Genomic DNA, 18,908 nt, shown 5'->3' with positions numbered 1-18,908 from the left:
TACTCGAAAGACCGCAATACAAAGCACTACATATAATTGGTATATTTCCAAGCCAAAACTGACAGTCACCTTTGCACTAAAACAGATCACCTGGAGTCTGGGAGCATTGTGGAGTTGAGTCCCTTCATCATAAGTGTTCCATACTGTGAGGTTGAAAAGATGATCAAAAATTCTAAGATCGAAACACGCAAGAACAGTATATATGGAGTTTATTTAACTAAAGTTCGGGAGGGATGACAACAACCACGCTCAATCATTCCCCGCTGTCAGTGATTAGCAATCACTCCCTTCGTCCTTCCTCCACCGAACACTATAAATACCAAATGCGACATGTCCCTCTTCCTCGCGTGCGACTTTTGCATCCCACCTCCACCTCTGCAGCTGCCCCTTGGTTACCTTGCGGGGGGTCCTGGCCTCCTCGTCCTACGGCCAGGAGGTCTTCCCTCAGCCAAGCGGGTTAAGCCAAATATTCACTCCCAATAGTTCGTTACGCTTTGATTTTGGGCGTTGTCATTCCTAGTGAACATATATTTAGGAGTAAAAAAGAAAGTTATAAACGTGGACCGGATGATATGACAACAGCTGATTTCAGAGGTCTGGCTGCTGAGGTCTCACAGGGGAAGAAAGGACTTCTTCCCAGACAGTGTTCTTATGACACAACAGATGAAAAACTAAGGGATTTTGTACCTTGGGACTGAGAATTACAACAGCATGGTGATAAGTACGTGCAAAAATGTATTGTTCAGGTACACATTCTAGTGTTGTTGTATGTAAAACATGCCAAATTGCAATCTAAACTAAAGATCTTTAACACATTGCTCATATGTTAAACAATAATAGTACTTCAGTTCCAAACTAGAACACAGTTGTAAAGTAATTCAGTGACACACTTTATTGCATAATTCATGTCAAATACAATGTTATGGTAATGAAAAATCTACCACTATACCATGACTTTTTGTCTTACATGAAGAAGGTTTCACATATGTTCCTTCAGAACATAGAATTAAAACTCACAGTTTTTTAAATTCTGGCACACAAAATACTCCTTTTTAATTGCATTGAAATGATTAAATTATGTTGTTTTAGGTTTAACCTTAATTAATGGGGAACAGCAGTCTCAATTTCTCTGAACAATTAAATCTCAGTAACGAAATAAATTAATTGATGGTATAGAAAAATTTTAAGAATTTGGAATTAAGCACAACATCGTGAACTTTGTGAAGGTGCTGTAAGTTGCCATGGTGTCACAAACCCCTGGTCTCACCAAGGGCGAAAGCAAGTGTTCCTACGAATTACGATGTGATGCGGCCCTTCCTACTCACTAGTCACCATAATGAGCGAATAAGTACAGGTTGTGAAGCAGACATTTCAACAAAGAAAGCTTCCAACATGATCTGCATGCAGAGTTAAAAAGTAAGTTCCATCTAATTGGCAAAACCGCCTTTTTGAAATTGAGAGCAATATTTCTATTGAATTAAAGAGATGTTTTTGCAAGCTTGCTTGTTTACATTGTAATAGGGCCACTTCATGTCACCGGACGTTTTGTTGCCTTGTTCTGAATCTCAGAAGATGCCGCTGCCCATACCTGAGAATTTAGTCTATTTTGTGTTGTAAATTGGAGGTTTTACAAGTTCAAGAAGCTGGCCGTATCAGCATGCATAGCCTGCAAAGAAACAAGCAAAGGTTTATTCCATGCTGAAAGGAGAAGGAAAGAAACACAACGTTTCGGCTGTGGAGCCTTTTACAAGTTTTTACAAGTTGCTGTGTACATTTTTATTGTATTTTCAAATGCACTTATCAATGTTTATTTATTTTGAACTCCGAAATATTAAAATAGTGTTGCAGTTCCCCTGTCTGACGTTAATAAAACAAAGGTGTTGCGATGGCTGTATTCACCAAAAGACAATATTGCTAAATACAGGATTGTATTGTTGTTGTTGTTGTTTTTTTCTTGTACTGCTTATGTCCAAGAGCTAGCTAAATAGCATATATACCTGTATATGAGTATAATGACTATAAACGTGAACTTGATGTCCTTCTTTCCATTATGCCTAAAGGCAACCTGACAGAAGTTGCTGACAGAAGAGGCTGACCTAATTAATCTGCTGTAATTGACCTTGTACTATATTCATTATTCCTGAAGGTAAAGGACAAAAGTTAGAATTTTGTGTTAATGTGCAGTTTATTTAATGCGAGTGATAAATAAAAACATCACTTTTTAAATGGTAAATCTTAATTCATTCTCCTAATCCTTTTTGCTTTAACAATGACTTTTTAAAAAATACACGACACGCATTGAGAAAAAAAGATTTTGTAGAGATTTAAAAAAATATATTTTTACCCCTGTTCATCAGCATTTAAAGGGAAGTATTCTCTGTTGGGATATTCTATTTTAATATTTACAGATCTTATTCTTCCAAGACAGTTTAAAACTGAACACCAGAATAATATTTTTGAGCAACTGAAGTAATGAATGTCAGATACTGTATGTGGACTTTTGTTTGAATCAGCATCTATTCTTTTTAACCTTGTTTTTTTGTTTCTGTAAGTGCACAATTTATTTTTTATTTGAGCTGCTACAGTATGCTTCACCACAAGATTGCGTCTGCTGTCGAGTTCATCACCTGCTGCTTTCATGCTCAGTTGTAAAGAGAAATCGCTTATGCCACCTGCCGTCAGCAAAGTATAATGGCAGCCAAATTACCAGGCAAAAGCTAAGAATTCATGGAAACGGAGTGTGAGGCAACGTAAGATCAGTTACAAACGAGAAGAGGCCTTTCAAGCAATCAGACTCGTTTGGCAATATTAGCTAATTGGTCCGGTAATCTCAGACAGCCGTTATTTAAAGAAGTCGGGGTACAACAAGGGATAGTCATCTGTCCTGATGGCAATTAAACTTTATTGATCAACCAAGAATAAAAACTAGTCCTATCATAATTTTTAGATTACAATCAAACGTTTTTCTTGACTCCTTCCTGAATATAATTAATTGGAAGATTTCAGGGATTTAAAGAGGGTTACAACACACATACCTGAACAGTCTGTGTGATGGTCTGTTTAAAGTTTGGGTATGCGTTTGCAAGATGAATTAAACCGAGGAATTATTACAGGTAATATGTTAGCTTTGCAGTGGAATTTACAGAACATTGTGTGAGGCCTGACATCTGGACTGCAAACTGACATATTTCACTATCTCATTGTTTCACATTCTCCTGGAGACAACTGACAACTATCAGTTTTCTTAGTTGAAACAATAGCGAATAACAAGCAAGCTATAATCTTGTCTACACCCTTAAAGGTAAGTGTTTCGGAAAAGGGTAAATATTTCGGTGAACTGAGGCAGAATAACTTCAGAAAACAGCAGACTTCAGAAAAGCTAAGTTGGAAGTGGACTAAAAATACCTAGAAAGCTTACTATTACATTATTATCTGGATAGACAGGCAGTGTTAAAAAACCACAACGTTAACTGGAATTTCACAAAATTCACCTACAGACCTACCTCACAATACAGGCGACCCCTTGCACTTCCTGCCAATAAGGTGATGAATGGTTGCATTCATAACAGGGCTGAGTGTTAACAAATGTTCACTAATAAAAGAAACAAAGGAGAAAAAGCCCCAGGAATGTGTGTGAACTGTTACAATAGTCCCATCACTGTGCGACACCTATTTTAACTACTACACAAAATGAGAAAAGGCTAAACGTAACCCAGCATGTTAGCTCAGTAACCAAGCATTCCAGCCATTCTGGAGCCTTTCAGAAGGGGAATCAAGAGACTTTTGATACCATTATGTCCCAAAACAGTCAGAGAAACGATCATCAGTGATGATGATAAAAACAGAAAGTAGGGTGCACTGTATATGGTGTTAATCATTCGCTGTTGGCTTCGTGATGGTGCAGAGGGCTCACAGCACTGTGTGGCTGTGCATACAGGGGGAGGTGGCCATCATGTTTGCCAGGTGTACTTATCCTCTGTGTCACGAAGGAGGGGCCAGGCTAGCTCTTCTCATTTCCCTGGCAAATGTGACCATCAGTTCCTTCTTCTCCCTTAACAGCTAGACAGTGTTCATATGGAACAGGATGCATTGATGGATCCTGCCCACTGTGCCATTGCTTCCCTTCTATACAAAGCAGTTTTTGTCCTGCATATTCTCTCAGGTAAGAAATGATGTTCTTGTCGTCGTCATTCATATGTTGTATTTTCACGGTCCGGCGGGTTTGTACGGAGTTCTAAGCACTGTCCTGGAAAAAAACTCTTGTGGAATATTTTTCTGAAAGGCCATAAATGTTAAAAAAATCAGTAACATCCGCACCACCATCTAATCGGAGCTTTGTGTATTTGTCAGTTCGATCTCCTTTTAGGTTTAAGCCATGGTTTAGAAAAATTAGATTATATTTGTCATATATTTTCCTTTCTTTCCTAAGATTTAAAAGAACAGGTGTGAAGGAGTTCTACTTATCTAACCCAAAATGTGCTATACTTGATATTTAATATTTTACTTAATATATAATATTTAAAGTTTTTTAAAATGATTACATCACTATTCAGTAATAGAAAGTATGCAGTACAATGTAAGATCATTTTAAGCCATCAGTACTTTAATTTGACTACTAAATGAGAAACAAATACGAAAACTCTATGCAAGGCCTTGTACTTTGATATTCTTAATACAGAACAGGTTTTTAATTTTAGATGTTATAATTGTGACTTCAACATTTTGTGAAACTGTTAAAGCATTGAGAGAAATCACTATACTCCTGCTATAAAACGTCAGAATACCTTTTGTGGTCATAGAATTGTTATTAAAGAAGTCTGCAGGTCTTTTATTATATCACTTGGAATTTACGCTTTCCATAATTCCTCCAACTTTTGAACTAGCTGTCCTGGAAATAGTCACATGATGACATGCACACTGGAAAACTCTGTGAGGAAGCACATTATAAATTGTTCCTTCTACTCCTTGTACTATTTTGATATTAGCACGGCCTCACATGCAGCAGCGAAAACATTGTTTTTAGGATTAATCTTAGAACACCTTGAGCATGGCACTGTAAAGAAAAAAATGTAAAGCTTTGCTGGACCTGTGGTAAATTCTATATGTTTGTTTTGTGGTCTAGGAGTTTAAAGTGTGTTGTGTTGTGCTAAAACAGTACAATTCATATTATCAAGAAATGGGTAGCATGCTTTTTCAATACCACAGGTCATTTAAACTGCATTCATGCTTTTTATTTGGGGTCTAAATATTCCTGTTGATATTTTACTGAAGGACTGGGGTGATTGTGTAAAGTACTGTACGCTTCCCTTAAAAAGATCATTTCAACTTTACACACTGTAATATTACACTTACTATTTGTTCCTTAAGTTAATGTATTCGAACAGTATCTGTCGAAAGTCAGGCTGCATCAAAAACAAACTAATGCACCATTGTTTTCACAGCTAGAGAAAATAAAAGGAAACACAGGGCACACACATTAAACACCCTCATTTAGGTAGGCTTTGTGATGATGGAGGCTGTATTTATTATTTATGTGATAGGAAAGCACAACAATAAGCTATTGTGAAGAATAATATTAGCAGTCAACAGCTAGTACTAAGCTGGTTGTCTCTAGGGCAGGTCTAGAGGCTGATGGGTAGGCAATGTTTACAAGGACACCAGCAGAGCTGGAGCTCCAATAACTGCTTGGCTGGGAACAGTGTGCTCTTTAAAGCAGATGATCCACCATCTTCTGCAGGAAATATGAATAAGATGCAATTGTTCATAAGACGTCATTCATAAGCTGCAACAGTTCATTCTATCAGTCAATATTTGGTATGTTTTTTTTCCAAAAGGAAGAAGTTTTCACTATATTTTTCTCGAAACTAAATTAATGTAAAATAGGTTGCATCTGCTCCTCCTGAATGTGCGCACAGACAGGTATCCTTTCGTGGCACAGTAGTTCTCTTAGTAAAAAAACAGCAAAACACCCACAGCTCATAGTGATGAAAGCTATTGTTTATTAAAACAGGCTGTTTTGTGAAGCAAGTGTTTGCTCAAAGACCAGTTCAGACTAATTATGCAGAACCTGGTGTCTAGCCAGAAGCATGAAGTGTTTGAACAAATATTAAACGTGGAGACTTATCAGTCTCTCTTTGAGTGCAGACATTTTAAGAACGGTGAAGAATGCTTCCTTTCCTGAAATGCATGTAAAGTGTCCTCGGAAAGCTTTCCAAATGTTTTCTTCTGAAACTTTTTGTCCTCCCAGGTACCGGTTCTGAGCTGGTAAAAGCTCCTGCTCGTATCAATGGCACCAATGGGCAACCTCTTCGCCTGCCTGTGGAATACAACTTCAACATTCAAGAAGTGGATATCCAGGGCAGCTGGCTTGTGAGGAGGGCCATGCAAAGTGAGCCCGAGCTGCTCGTGACATTCACCAACAGAACCTCTATTTTCGATATGAAGATGGAGTACGCAAACAAGTTCTCCTTCCACCCACCCAACGCATCCTTGCAGATCAATAAACTAGACGAAACGGAAGAGGGCGAATACAAAATCATAATCAATATAAGATTTCCATATGACCCCACACCAGTGACAGAGAGCAAAACCATCAAAGTCACAGTTGATGGTAAGTATATTAAAATGCTCTGTTTGTGGAAAAACAGACGTTTGGAAAAAGTCAGTATTGGACGCAAACTTTATAAAACACAAAGGCATTTCAGTAAACACACCAGTAAATCGTTTGAAAAGAGATGCACTTTGAGCTATTATTAGGATGACTTCCTCGTCAATAGCATATTTAGAGTATATAAGGAGCCTTTGTTGAATAGACAGATCTGCAGTTTAGGGCTTTTCTCATTCTCATTCTCAATATTTGTCATTTTCATCTGCAATCTGTAAGATATTATTTCTCTTGTTGTATTATTGAAAACATAACTTTCATACTTAAGGCAAACCTATAATGACCTGTCAAGGGCATGAATATTTTGTATTTTGTATATTTTGGCATGGAAATTCGGAGTCATCATTGCTACAGATATCCAATTTATTGCTTGGCATTTTTTGTAATCCAGCATAACATTACATTCGTAATCATGCAACATCCAAATCTGTAAAAGTGACGTTAAATTATTTTTGCTCAAAAGAGAAGAAATGGAGAAGTTTCTTAAAGTGAATGTTTTTCACTGAAACTAAAGGACATCCTAAAATGCACTTATGTTATTGTGGATGGAGTACAGTGCAAACTGTGTGTTCCATATATCATTCATATATTGTATCTAAACAGAAATCGCTGTTTTTCTCCACAGTACCAGTGTCTACACCAGTGGTTCATATGACCCCAGCCTCTGAAGCAGTTGAAGACAGAGATAATGTGACCTTGTTCTGCTCTGTGGAAAATGGAACAAGGATCCAGTACCAGTGGTTACGAGATAACTTCCCTGTTCCAGCCAGTGCTCGTCACAGATTTTCTCAAAACCACAGACGTCTCTTCATAGCTCCCGTGAGAAAAGAAGATATTGGGAACTACACTTGTGTAGTGAGGAACTTCATCAGCCAGAAAAAGAGTCAGCCTACTGTGCTGAACGTTTTTTGTGAGTATAAGGAAGTAAAACAAATCTCGATTGTGTGTTGTGTTTTCAGAGTTTCTCTGGCAACTCAGTGAGTGAAATGTTGATGTATATCTTCTGTTTCCTCATTCTGTGCTCGTTGTTGTAGTATTTAAATAATTAGGACAAATTATCATTGTTTTCTTTCTTTGTCCTTGGCAAACATAGTAGCTTTTGCAAAGCTCCTACGTAGTGTAATTTACATTTTACTTGTGTTTAAAACAATGCTTCAAACATATCAGTTCACACTGTAATGTATCACGTGGAAAGTTTTGTCATCCTTTTTTCACTAGGCAAAGAAAACTGGTAATTTAAATATCTCAACAAGGTCTAAATTATCTGGAGAATGTGATTATCCTTTTGATTCTTACATTCATTTTTAGTTTGCTTTCAATTGATCAAGTGTGGTCAGCAGGTTCATTTCATACCTAATTTGTTTTAGACGTTCCTGTACATCTTCCACACTTTTCAGTATTTGTCTCATTGGCTTCAGTGGTTTCATCCAACTTCTCTTTAAGCTGCCTATGCTAACACAGGCCCACCTGTCCTCTGTTTTATTCACTCACTCTTTCATCAGAAACATTCATGATTTCCTCTATTGCACACCTTTAAGATGTGCAAGATTATAAGATAGATCCAGGTGACCATGTCATTGGGTCGTCTTCAAGGTACACATGCCAGTGCTTCAGCTCAGCTCATCATAGTTGAACATTTGGGCTTTTGGTAGATGTGCCACCTTTGAAGTGAAATTGGGTGCTGGCTTGTTGTTCAATTTTTTGCACTTCTCCTTGAGCTATTTAATGTTATGGTAGAAATAAATTAGTTTTCCAATTGTTGTGATGGATTCAAATGCCTTGTACTGGACTGGAAATATTTTTGCATGCTCAATGCTTTTACTTGCATTGAAAGATTCCATAAAAGAAAGGAACATTTATGTAGCCACACAATCAGCCCACCTTTGATGAGATCTGTTCTGCAGAACTGAGGTACAGCATGATGTCAAACCAAGCTATATCAGGGAATGTGAGTGAAACAAGAAACTTCTTACCCTGATTCTTCGATAGTACGCCTCTGTCAAATACAAATGCAGGAGGGCGGGGATGAGGTGGTGGGCAGTGGTAGGGTGTTGGAGCAAAGGTTGAACCCACCTAATGTTGGCATTCTTATAGAAGCAAATATTGTCATAAAATGCAGGTCAAAGGGAAGTGATCTCACTGGACAGTTAGCTTACCACAGTATACAGGACAAGTGCCTAGATGGTCATTAGACGATTTTTTTAGATTTACCTTATTTTCCCTTTCCATCACCTCCCCTCTTGCTTTTCCCTCCCTGTGGTCTTGCTGTTTTTATTCTCTTACTGAATCTCAAAAGGGACACACTTACTGTACGTACATGTAAGCTTGGAGTTAAAAATGCATGAGTCCCTTTAACTCTTTTGTTGCAATGCGCCATATGTTGCTGCTCCAAGGCAAGAGCTTTGATAACAGGTCAGGTAGAGAAAGTAATTACCACCTGCTGCAGACTAGAACACTGTTGACAAGAGCAAATGAACACAGTAAATGTTATCGAACACAGCAACCTACTAAAATCAACAATGAGAGTGATGTCAGTAGAAACTGTTGATTAAATCTCTCCTGAAAGAATCTTCCAGTATTGGGGGCACAGCTTTTCTTCTTGATATACAACACTCATACTGTGACATATAGCACTCCCCTTTACTGTACATTTTGTGTTTGATAAATACCAAGTACCCCTTAGGGAAAAATTGGGAATTTATAAGAAGGATGGTAAGTAAATTCTTAGGTCATTAATAGAATTTTTTAATTTATTAAGTTTATTCTTTTACAGTTTAATTGTTTTCTCCAGTATAATGTATTCAATGATTCCAATACAGCCTTGAGGAAAAAGAAGACAAAAAGTCAGGGAGCTATACCTCAGTGGAATGAACCAAACAATTTGATTGTTTTTTATCTGCATCGTTCCAGATGGACCATACAACCTGGCTGTGAAGTCGGATCACGCGTTGCGGACTGGTGAAGTCTTCACCGTCGACCCCGAGGAGATGGTGTTCTTCCACTGCTGGGCAGATTCGAACCCGCCAAACAGTTACGTCTGGATTTCAAAGGCCAACAACGGCACAAAAGTGATCACGAAAGGCCCTCGGTTTGAGGTGGCCTCATACCAGCTGGCTCACAGAGAGGATTTCATGTGCCGCGCTTACAACAACGTCACCAAGAAACAAGATGAGACCCGGTTCACACTTGTGTTTGCCAAATTGGGTAACGGTAGGTACAATATCGTTCTGAATGTGTGGAGGTGCCAAAGCCACAACGCAGTTCACAACAGATTTGAAATAACTTTATTACGGGTGGTCTGCTGGAGTGCAAAGCAGAGATATTCACATTTCTATTATATGGGGTGGGGAAACGATAAAAAAGCAAGCAGAATGCTTGGGTACATTGCGAATACTGTAGGATTTAAATACAGGGAGGCTATGCTTAAGAAATACAATGCAATAGTAAGACCCCGTTTACAATGCTTCTATCAGGAATACGAGAGGACCTGCTACAAGCATTGAAAATCTTAAGAGACACTGACAATAGCAACCCAGTGGACTTCTCCATAATGAACAGTGAAACAGGAGCCTGAGGACACAAGGGAAAACTGAGTGAAAGTGCTTTTAAAACCAATAACTAGAATGACTCGTACTAACGAGTAGTTAAGTGATCTAGGATTGCTAGATGGGCCTCTCTGTGTTTCTAACCTTTCCTACTGTGTGTTGTATTATTCTAATACAGTGTTTCAGTTTTGGTCACCATGCCACAGAAAAGATAAATACTAGAGAAAGTTATAGAGTTCCAATAAAAGCGATTGAGATGATTCCTGGTCACATCGAATGAGTGGTACAGTATATGGACAAATCAAGGGACACAAATCTCTTCAGTCTAGAACAGAGTAGGATGAAAGGAAATTTGACCTTGAATAGAAATATAGAAAATCCTCAGGGATATAGGTTCAGCCTGCAGGTCTGTTCACACTCTGAAACATGGACATGGGGTCACAATTGCAAAATTAAACAATCTTTATTCTCAGAGTTGTGGGTATCTAGAACAGGATTCCAAACTAGGAGGTCAAAGCTCAATTTCTGAACACTTTGAAGACACATCTGGCCACTAGACGTGCTGAGCTAAAAACAACCTACCCAATGAGCAAGATGGGCTGAGAAAAGAGTAGACAAAAATGGGCACACACCTCTATCTGTATCAGGGATGTTATTACCATGGAGAGTGTACTGTAGATAGATTTGCATCATAAATATAAATGCTGTAATGCTTTAGTTTGGTGGCAGCAAATGACACTTTAGAAATGCTTAACAAATAAAGGTATTATTCCTAAGGTATAAGTAAAGAATTTATAGCTATAAGACCAATTTGACTTTTGTTAGTTGTGATGTTATTAATCTCTAGAAGGTACTGGTTCCTCCCAGGTTATTAAGAACACTTAAAGTTTTATTGAAAACCAACGCAATTTAATGAAAATAGTCAGTATTTACATTCATTTCAAAATGTGAGATTTCACATTATAATAGTTAGCATAATTGAAAAATGAAGGAGTGGACATACGGCACTAAATTATCCACTAACACATTCTTATATAAACATACAAATCTCTCAACAGTAAAAAAAAACTGAATTAAAATATCTATTTAAGAACATTAGTATACAAAGAATGTAGAATGCAGAATATACTCCCATTAAAATAACTTTGGAAAGTAGCTAGAAAATTTTTTACATTTTGACATTTATAAGTGAGGTTTGAGAATAGTAACTGTTTTTTCATTATTTTGGCATTTACAGTAATATGTACAGTGTTTAACCAATTCACATTTTTATATCTAATGAATAATTAATTTTAAGGTGTTGTCCAGTATCTGGACAGCAGGTAGTGTCTCTCTATTGTGTAAGAAGTGTTGCAAGGCAGTTAATAAGGATATTATTTAGTGCCACTGAGTGAAATATTTAACAAAGCATTTATTGATGTTTGAGAAATGTCAATATAATATTTTTCATCAACCAGCGAGTATACATCACACCCACTTGAAAAGAAGTCTGAGGGATCTCTAGTAAAGTAAACAGTGGTTTTGTTTACAGTGTTTAACTTGCATTGTCACATGGAAAATCTCTGTAGCTGCAGCTGGCTGGACAAATATATTTTACTTTTCAAAATGGAAAAATACACAAACATTACAGCAAAATGACAGCCTCCCAGCTGTCAGTGTTAGATTTTTATTACAAATTACTACTGCAGGCAAAGTGGACAGTTTTTCATCGTTTTTTCAATTTGTACTTTCAGATAATTCACTGCTAATATGTAAAGGTAATTTTATGCCAATATTATCCTGCATTTCCAATGTATTTAACCCAATTTGAGATTAATGATCAGCACTGAAAACCTGAAGGTCTCCCATTAAAAATAAAAGGATATATTATGGATGATTTAGCACTGTAAAATGCTTAGCCAACGTCAGAGTTCAAAGTCTGTGTTAAGAAAATACTTTTGGCAGAGTTGGTATAGTGCTTCCGATTGTCTTTCCTTCCTAAAACTAATTAGGGAATATTCTATCAATGGAAAAGACTCTCATGTGGAAAAGTTCTTCCACCATCTTTTTCCTTTGTATAGAAGCTTAATCTATTTTAAAGCTATTTTCTGTTCATTTTTATTTTGTGGTTTGCAAGTAATGCTTTTAAACATAAGAAAATAAAGTCACTCTGCATGTTTTCACAGAATCTTTAGTTGGCTTGATCTCACTTTGCCTTTACTTCTGTCGGGTCCTGATAATCTGATAATCTGATAATCTGATAATCTCATACCTGTCCTTCATTTGCATTCCACTTTTATTCCCAAGAAGATAATAAAACCAAGCATTTGCTGCACATTTAGATGATGATAGGGTATGTTTTGCAAATATTGATATGCTTCATAGTTCTAAACTGTATATGCAAAATGTCTTGTATTTATCTTTTTTTCCTTATTATACAGGTATATTTATAACAATTTAATTTTTTGGTTGCCCTATAGTCCAGAATTTCATTATTGCAATTGCCTATTACTGTATTTATTATAAGATTTTTATAATATCAAATTAAAAAAAATAATGGAAAACATGGAAAAAATACTTTTCATTCAGGATTTGAAGAGTATCAGTGGGTATTAATGATAGGATTCAACTGTTACGTTTTTAGGGAAAATTACTTTTAACATATAATTTATTGCAGTGACAGGTTACTTACGGTGTACAGCGTGTAGGGGATTCTTTTTTTAAATGATCAGGCCTATTTTTGGAAAACAATATATTGAGGCACGTGTTTAAAATGTAAGGTAATTTCATTTTCCCCATACTTCTTACTAATTGAAACACAGGTGACTTGTAACTGTAATGAATTACTTTTTAAAAGTGACTGTGCTTAATATTTAAAGGGACATCATTCTTCTGTACCTTCTGTACCTCTGCTGCTCTATGTCTGCTCTGAGAGACTGACCTGACCACCTTTTCTCAGTATCACACATTAAAAGAGTGATGATTATGCTTATTTGGCACAATTTTGTTTTGACGAGCAAGAGGTACAGGGGAACAAGTGATCCTGGATAAAATATACTCTACCATGTTAACATTTTAAAAATAGCTTGAGGCTAAAACAGTGTGAAATTGCCTTCAATGTAATCATCTTGTGTCCAAAATGTAATTCAAAGAAAAATGTATGTACACAACATTAGAATATTTGAAGCGAGTTGAGTAGTCAGGGTCAGGGTTGAGTTGGCTCTGGTCTTGAAGCCAGAGTGGCAGTGTAGTGGTCGCATTGCATCCTTGCAGTGCTGGGACACTGGGTTCGATTACTGGGAAGCTACAGTATCTGTGTGGGGTTTCTACCGTACAGTGTGTTCTTTCTGAGTTCACACGGGTTTCCTTCAGTTGCTTCAGTTTCCTCCCACAGTACACAGACAAGCTGGTAGATTAATTGTTTTCTGGGAAAACCTGCCCTGGTGTGAGTGTGTGTGTTTGTGTCTGTGTGTGCCCTGTGATGGGCTGGTGTCTCCTCTAGGGTGTGTCTCTCCTTGCGCCCTTTGCCTGCTGGGATAGGTTCTGGCTCCCCTGTGACCCTGTATTGAACATAGTGGTTAAAAAATAGATGTGTAGAAAACTTCACAGGGTTTTTTTTTTTTTTTTGCTGAAATATGGCACCATCCTCTTAATCTGTCCATTAAATCCTCAATGATCCGTCGAGTGGTGCTACACAAAGGTGATCTCACCTCTATAATTGTTCTTTCAGGAACTTCTTTGTTTGTTCTCAAAACAGTGTTCTTTTTCCTGCCTCAGCTCTGTCCTGTAAGAAGGAGTGGAGAATTGATGAGCTCCGGCCTTCACACTCTGTTATAGCTCAGTTCAGTGCAAGCTGAACACTCTTCTCTACGTTACACTTCTCAGCCTCCTGCATTCATCTGATGAGAGGATGAAAACAAGAGCACGATTGACAACATAGTTTAAAATGACTATAGAGGTCTCATTAACATCTTCCACTTCCAATGAAAAACATTTTCAATACAATAAAGCCTGAAATACTAGCGCATGCTTTGCATGATTCTAATTAAGAACAATTCAATTAGTTAATTAATTAAAATATTTCCCCATTTGTTTTCACATCTTTTCACGTGAGACCTGTAAATCCCATGGAATTCCTTTATTACAATTGTGATTGTAATAAAAACTTTTCTTTACTTTCGTTTGCAGATGTTATTTCACTTCTGCGTTAACCCTTTGCTTTGCCCTGGTCTTATCCTCTCGGGATCATTGTTACTTCTCACAAAGTCAACCTAGCAGACTGCTTTAGAACCATCAGTGAAACACAAACCAGAAACTACATGGCAGTGCATTTAAATCCGGGAACAGGAGGCACTTCTTTACACAAAGAGATATGGCGTACCAGAACAATCTCATGTTGCTGAAGTCCATGCCCCAGGCCATTTGAAGAAAGAGCTGGTTGAGATCAGGAAAACAAGCTTGATGGGCCAATGGCTTCCATTCGCTTGTAGTCCCTTATTATGCTTCTTTCATTTCTTTGAAGGAAAGGGGTGGACGACTCTTTTGGAGAATTAACTTAATTTAGAGTTCACTTCATTTGATTGTTTATTTTTGCAGAAAATGCCACAACTTCCTAGTGTCCCAGTGTTCATCTTTCTTTTTTTTTTTCTCAAGGCAAAGAAAAACATGTGCACGAGGGAACCCCTCTGTCACCTCTGGCAGCGATTACAGTGGCCTCACTCCTCATAATCATGTGCATGTTGTTTGTCCTTTTCCGAAAGACATGTCACCCACAAAGAGGTAGGTGTGAGTGGACACAACTCTCACAAAAGCTAGGAAATATCAAGTAGCAGTAATGAGACAGCAAGCCTGGAATATCTGTTAAATTGTCATTACCTTGTATTAATGATTAATGATGTAAAAAAGCACAGCAAAAGATAATTAAATCCTTACAAATTCAAACTTTAGTAAAGCCACTGTGTATTACAATGTATAATTTAATAAAACTGAATCTATGACCAGAGGACTTTAGCACACATCAAGCTTGAATTATAAATACTAGCTACTGTATGAGATTATTATGCTCAGTGTATAAATAAAATGAAATATGTATCTCGATGTTTTTCTGTGGCTCTGCAGTTGTGCAGCATATTTCTGACACTGATTCCTCAGGATTCTGCTTAATAGTTCAATCTTTATTTTTAATGCCATTTTCTTCATAAAGTTAATTATAAATTGCTCAAAGAAACTGAATAATGCAAACAAATATCTGCAGGGATTTTTTATATTATCATTTATATTTAATATTCTTAAATCCAGAATTACAAGATGAGTTGTTTTAGAGCAAATTTGGAAAATAATCTTTGGTTTGTAATATATGCCTCATTATGAAGTGAATTATTTGTTCTCTGTGTGTGAAGTGAAAGACAGTCCTTAATTTAGGGCAAAATCTGATGTTTAACTTTCTTCTGACAGAATAAAAATACAGTAGTGAGATGTATTTCAACTTTTATGATTGTTGAAAATATTTTTCCTTTAGCGAATATTATGAGATGTGAGTTTTCGTCATAGTTCTGCAGTGGTCTTGAGAAGCACAGATTCAAAGCCAACAGAAACTGCATGTGCTCAGAATTCATTCTCATATCTTATATATTAAGCTGAGTAAGAGATTATCTTTGTGTGAAACAAATTGGAGCTCTGTAAACTGATTTAAACCTTTCTTTTACAGTGATAAAGAATATTTACAACAGGTGAGTAGATATTTAGCTTTTTAAAAATAAAAACAACATTTATGCATTTCCATTTTAATCAAAGAAAATTAATTCACTTTTTATTTCTCTTCATAGGCCTCTCACAGAACAAAAAAAACCTCACCTCTCAGGTACTTTTTTCTTTCTGCACCAACGCCATTTATCTGTTATCACCTTGACCGGTCATTTAGCATCTTTGTGTACATACCTAACAGCCTGTTAATGACCGGGTTGTTGCCTTTCAACCCACGCAGAATATTATACCATCCACATGCTCAGCAATTACATTTGTTTAACCGATACTAGCTTACAGTGACGTGTTCTGCCTCTGCTTCTGGGCATTTATGGATATTATTTCAAGCTGTTGTTTTAACTTTGCAGTTTCCTAGCTCTCTAAAAAGTAACATTGTACTTGTATTCCATTCTTAGTAACATTATGCTTTACTATAAAAACTATGAGTCTATTGCATTGTTAATGGAAATGCTGTCAGGTGAAGTCCTGTCTGCAGTCTGCAGTGAGAGTTAAACGACCATCTGTGCTTCTCCTTAAAAGGAAACTGATATTCCCGAAATAAACAGCCTTTTATTTTTTTACATCTACGTTGTTTGACCTTTAAGTGAGTTTCTGTTTCTGTCTGAAAAACTATTTGCATAGTCCTGGAAAATGGCAGGAAAGCAAGTCTCTTTTTAGAATGGCTTTCAGTATTCAACAGCGAGTTATAGGACAGGTTTAATCAATTTATTTCATGCTGTGATGTGACCTCCTCAAATTCTTGAGCAGAAAAGGTTCCAAGGATTGTATTCCAAGCTAATTTATTAAGTAGATCATATAAGGTCTGGAGAAAAGAATCCTTTGCTTTTAACTTTCTGACAGTTTGTTCTCAATATCCTTGTTCATCTGTATTTAAAGAGGATCTAAAAGAAATTGCTCGAAAATGATTTTGTTAGGGCTTACATTTCACTAGAAGCCACAAATACTAAAAACATAGGAAACAAAAGGAAACTATAAATTCAAAACTGTGTTTTGTATCAAAAGCCCTTTCTTCTAATGACTAAACATTACACGAGTAAAACACCACTACTTAAGCAATGAACATGTTTTTAATATTTTTCTCTCTAAGGTCATGAAGATGCAACAGAAGATTTTGGTATCTATGAGTTTATTGCCATACCAGGGAAGTCAGAACCTACCCAGGTAAGGGAATTTATTAAATCCTACAACTAAATCAAGGAAAATGGACTTCTTTTAATGAAAAATGTGATTTGAAATGCACTGAAACTTGAAAAGAAAAAAATGAAATGTTCTTTTCTTTTTTGTTTTTAAGGCATCAAGCAGATCGCTTTCACAACTGGATTCAGTCCAGGATTTACATACTACAATTTACGATGTCATCAGACACATTCCAGAAACACCTTCACAGGGACTTTTGAAGTGACTCTTGGAGATGTTGTCAGAGTACACTTTTTTGTAATATACTGTAGCAGATCTGTCTTGAAGAAGAAAGCTATTTAAGGTAATTTATGAAGAACTCTCCACTGCTCCTGTGAAACACGTTGCATGTCACAGGCGTTACTTGCATTTAAGGAGAAAAAATGGAGGTTTAAAAACCCCTCTCTACCTTGACTTCATTCCAGGATTTTCGGTTTTACGGTATTTTTGTTTCTGGTTTTATACTGTAAGAAAGACTAATACCCAAAGTCTATATTTTTAATTTCCAGCCATATTTGGCGTAAATTTAAAATTGAAGTAAAAGTCATTTGCATATTTTTTCTGCTTTTGTGTTATTTTCTTTGATACTACTTTTATACTAGAGGTCTTCTGGGAATGACAGCTTCTGAAGCTCACTGTTAAGTATTTATAAATATTTATGTCATGTATTACGCTTAATGTATTCTTCCTTCCATGCCTGAATATTTTGTTTTGCACACTGCAAAATGCATGAGAGTTGTCTTGATGGTACATGGGGGTGCATGGCTGCAGATGCATTTTTTTTTACTCTTAATAATCTTACGTCTTCTACCTCTTCAACCTTCTCCCCCCAAAAAAACACAACAATTTATATCAATTTTACACAAAGCATGTCAGCAAATCTCAATATTGTTCCAGTTTGACATTGCAATTTTCAATTTTGTGGACTCCCCCAACTTGGTGGAGCATGGAGGAAGAGGATTTGGACTCTTGACTGGCATGATTGTGGTTTCATATCCCTGCTACAGACACTGTGTCCTTGAACGAGGTCCTTTACCACAGGTGTTCCAGTCCACCGAGCTGTATAAGTGGGTACCAGCATCGCTGGGTGTAATCGCTGTGATCGAACATCATCCTGTCCACAATGGGAACAAGCTCTAGTTTACTCAGAAACCAGGATGAGCTCTGACCTGCTGAACTGCTGTGGCTGCAGTGGTGCCAACTTCAGCTTTATCTGGGCTCTGCCAGATCGCACCCGCTGAAAGTGAATCGACCTGCCTCGCTACATGATTGTATGTTTCTTGTACCAGCGCACAGAGAACACAGAGGACAATGTCCAAAACGGCATGTACTGTAGCACCTGTTAGGGCTATTTTCCATTTTACACATCGAGAGAGGAGGCACTGATAGTCGAGAGATTCAGCTTACACTGACAGTCCTGCAGGCTCATGGGAGCCAGGCCAGAGGCCAGGGTCACTGCTGTGTGTGACAAGGCTGCGGATACCCTTGTAGATCCTGCTGGTGCTTGGGCACTTGACACATCCAGGCTACAGGGAGCACTGACTGAGCCCTAGCTTGTGCCATCACTGTGTGAAGGGAACCCCTCCTGCTGGTTGACCAACTTTAGAACCTGGATTCTGTTTTGCATGAGCCAAAATACGTTTTTGATTTTAGTGCGACATTTGTGGACTCCCAGCCATGGGAGGACGTATGGATTTAGTATTTCATTTTCTCTTCCCTCATACCTTTCTCCCTTACCTTCCTGAACTGGATTTTTTTTTCCTTCACCTAAGCTGTATTCA

At 37.3% G+C, this 18,908-nt stretch overlaps 1 protein-coding gene across 1 annotated transcript; it reads left to right on the top strand.

The window, feature by feature from the left end:
* The first annotated feature begins 4,003 nt into the window (after positions 1-4,003).
* On the top strand, positions 4,004-17,685 carry hepacam2 (HEPACAM family member 2). The gene is made up of 9 exons (XM_088600542.1): positions 4,004-4,162; positions 6,248-6,610; positions 7,290-7,574; positions 9,575-9,874; positions 14,842-14,967; positions 15,896-15,917; positions 16,014-16,048; positions 17,039-17,112; positions 17,243-17,685. The coding sequence occupies exons 1-9, from the start codon at positions 4,075-4,077 to the stop codon at positions 17,351-17,353; spliced, it is 1,404 nt and encodes a 467-aa protein (XP_088456668.1). The 5' UTR covers positions 4,004-4,074; the 3' UTR covers positions 17,354-17,685.
* The last annotated feature ends 1,223 nt before the right edge of the window (positions 17,686-18,908 follow it).

This window comes from Lepisosteus platostomus, chromosome 12 (assembly GCF_059453375.1).
Source record: "Lepisosteus platostomus isolate fLepPlt1 chromosome 12, fLepPlt1.hap1, whole genome shotgun sequence".
NCBI classification, from domain to species: Eukaryota; Metazoa; Chordata; class Actinopteri; order Semionotiformes; family Lepisosteidae; genus Lepisosteus; species Lepisosteus platostomus.
Note: the sequence above shows the minus strand (reverse complement) of the source record. Positions and strands in the feature narration are given on the sequence as shown.

Coding starts and splice junctions, on each gene's coding strand:
- hepacam2 (XM_088600542.1), top strand. CDS start 4,075: ATGGAACAGGATGCATTGATGGATCCTGCCCACTGTGCCATTGCTTCC. Junction 6,611..7,289: donor CATCAAAGTCACAGTTGATG/GTAAGTATATTA, acceptor TTTTCTCCACAG/TACCAGTGTCTACACCAGTG. Junction 15,918..16,013: donor ATAAAGAATATTTACAACAG/GTGAGTAGATAT, acceptor TTCTCTTCATAG/GCCTCTCACAGAACAAAAAA.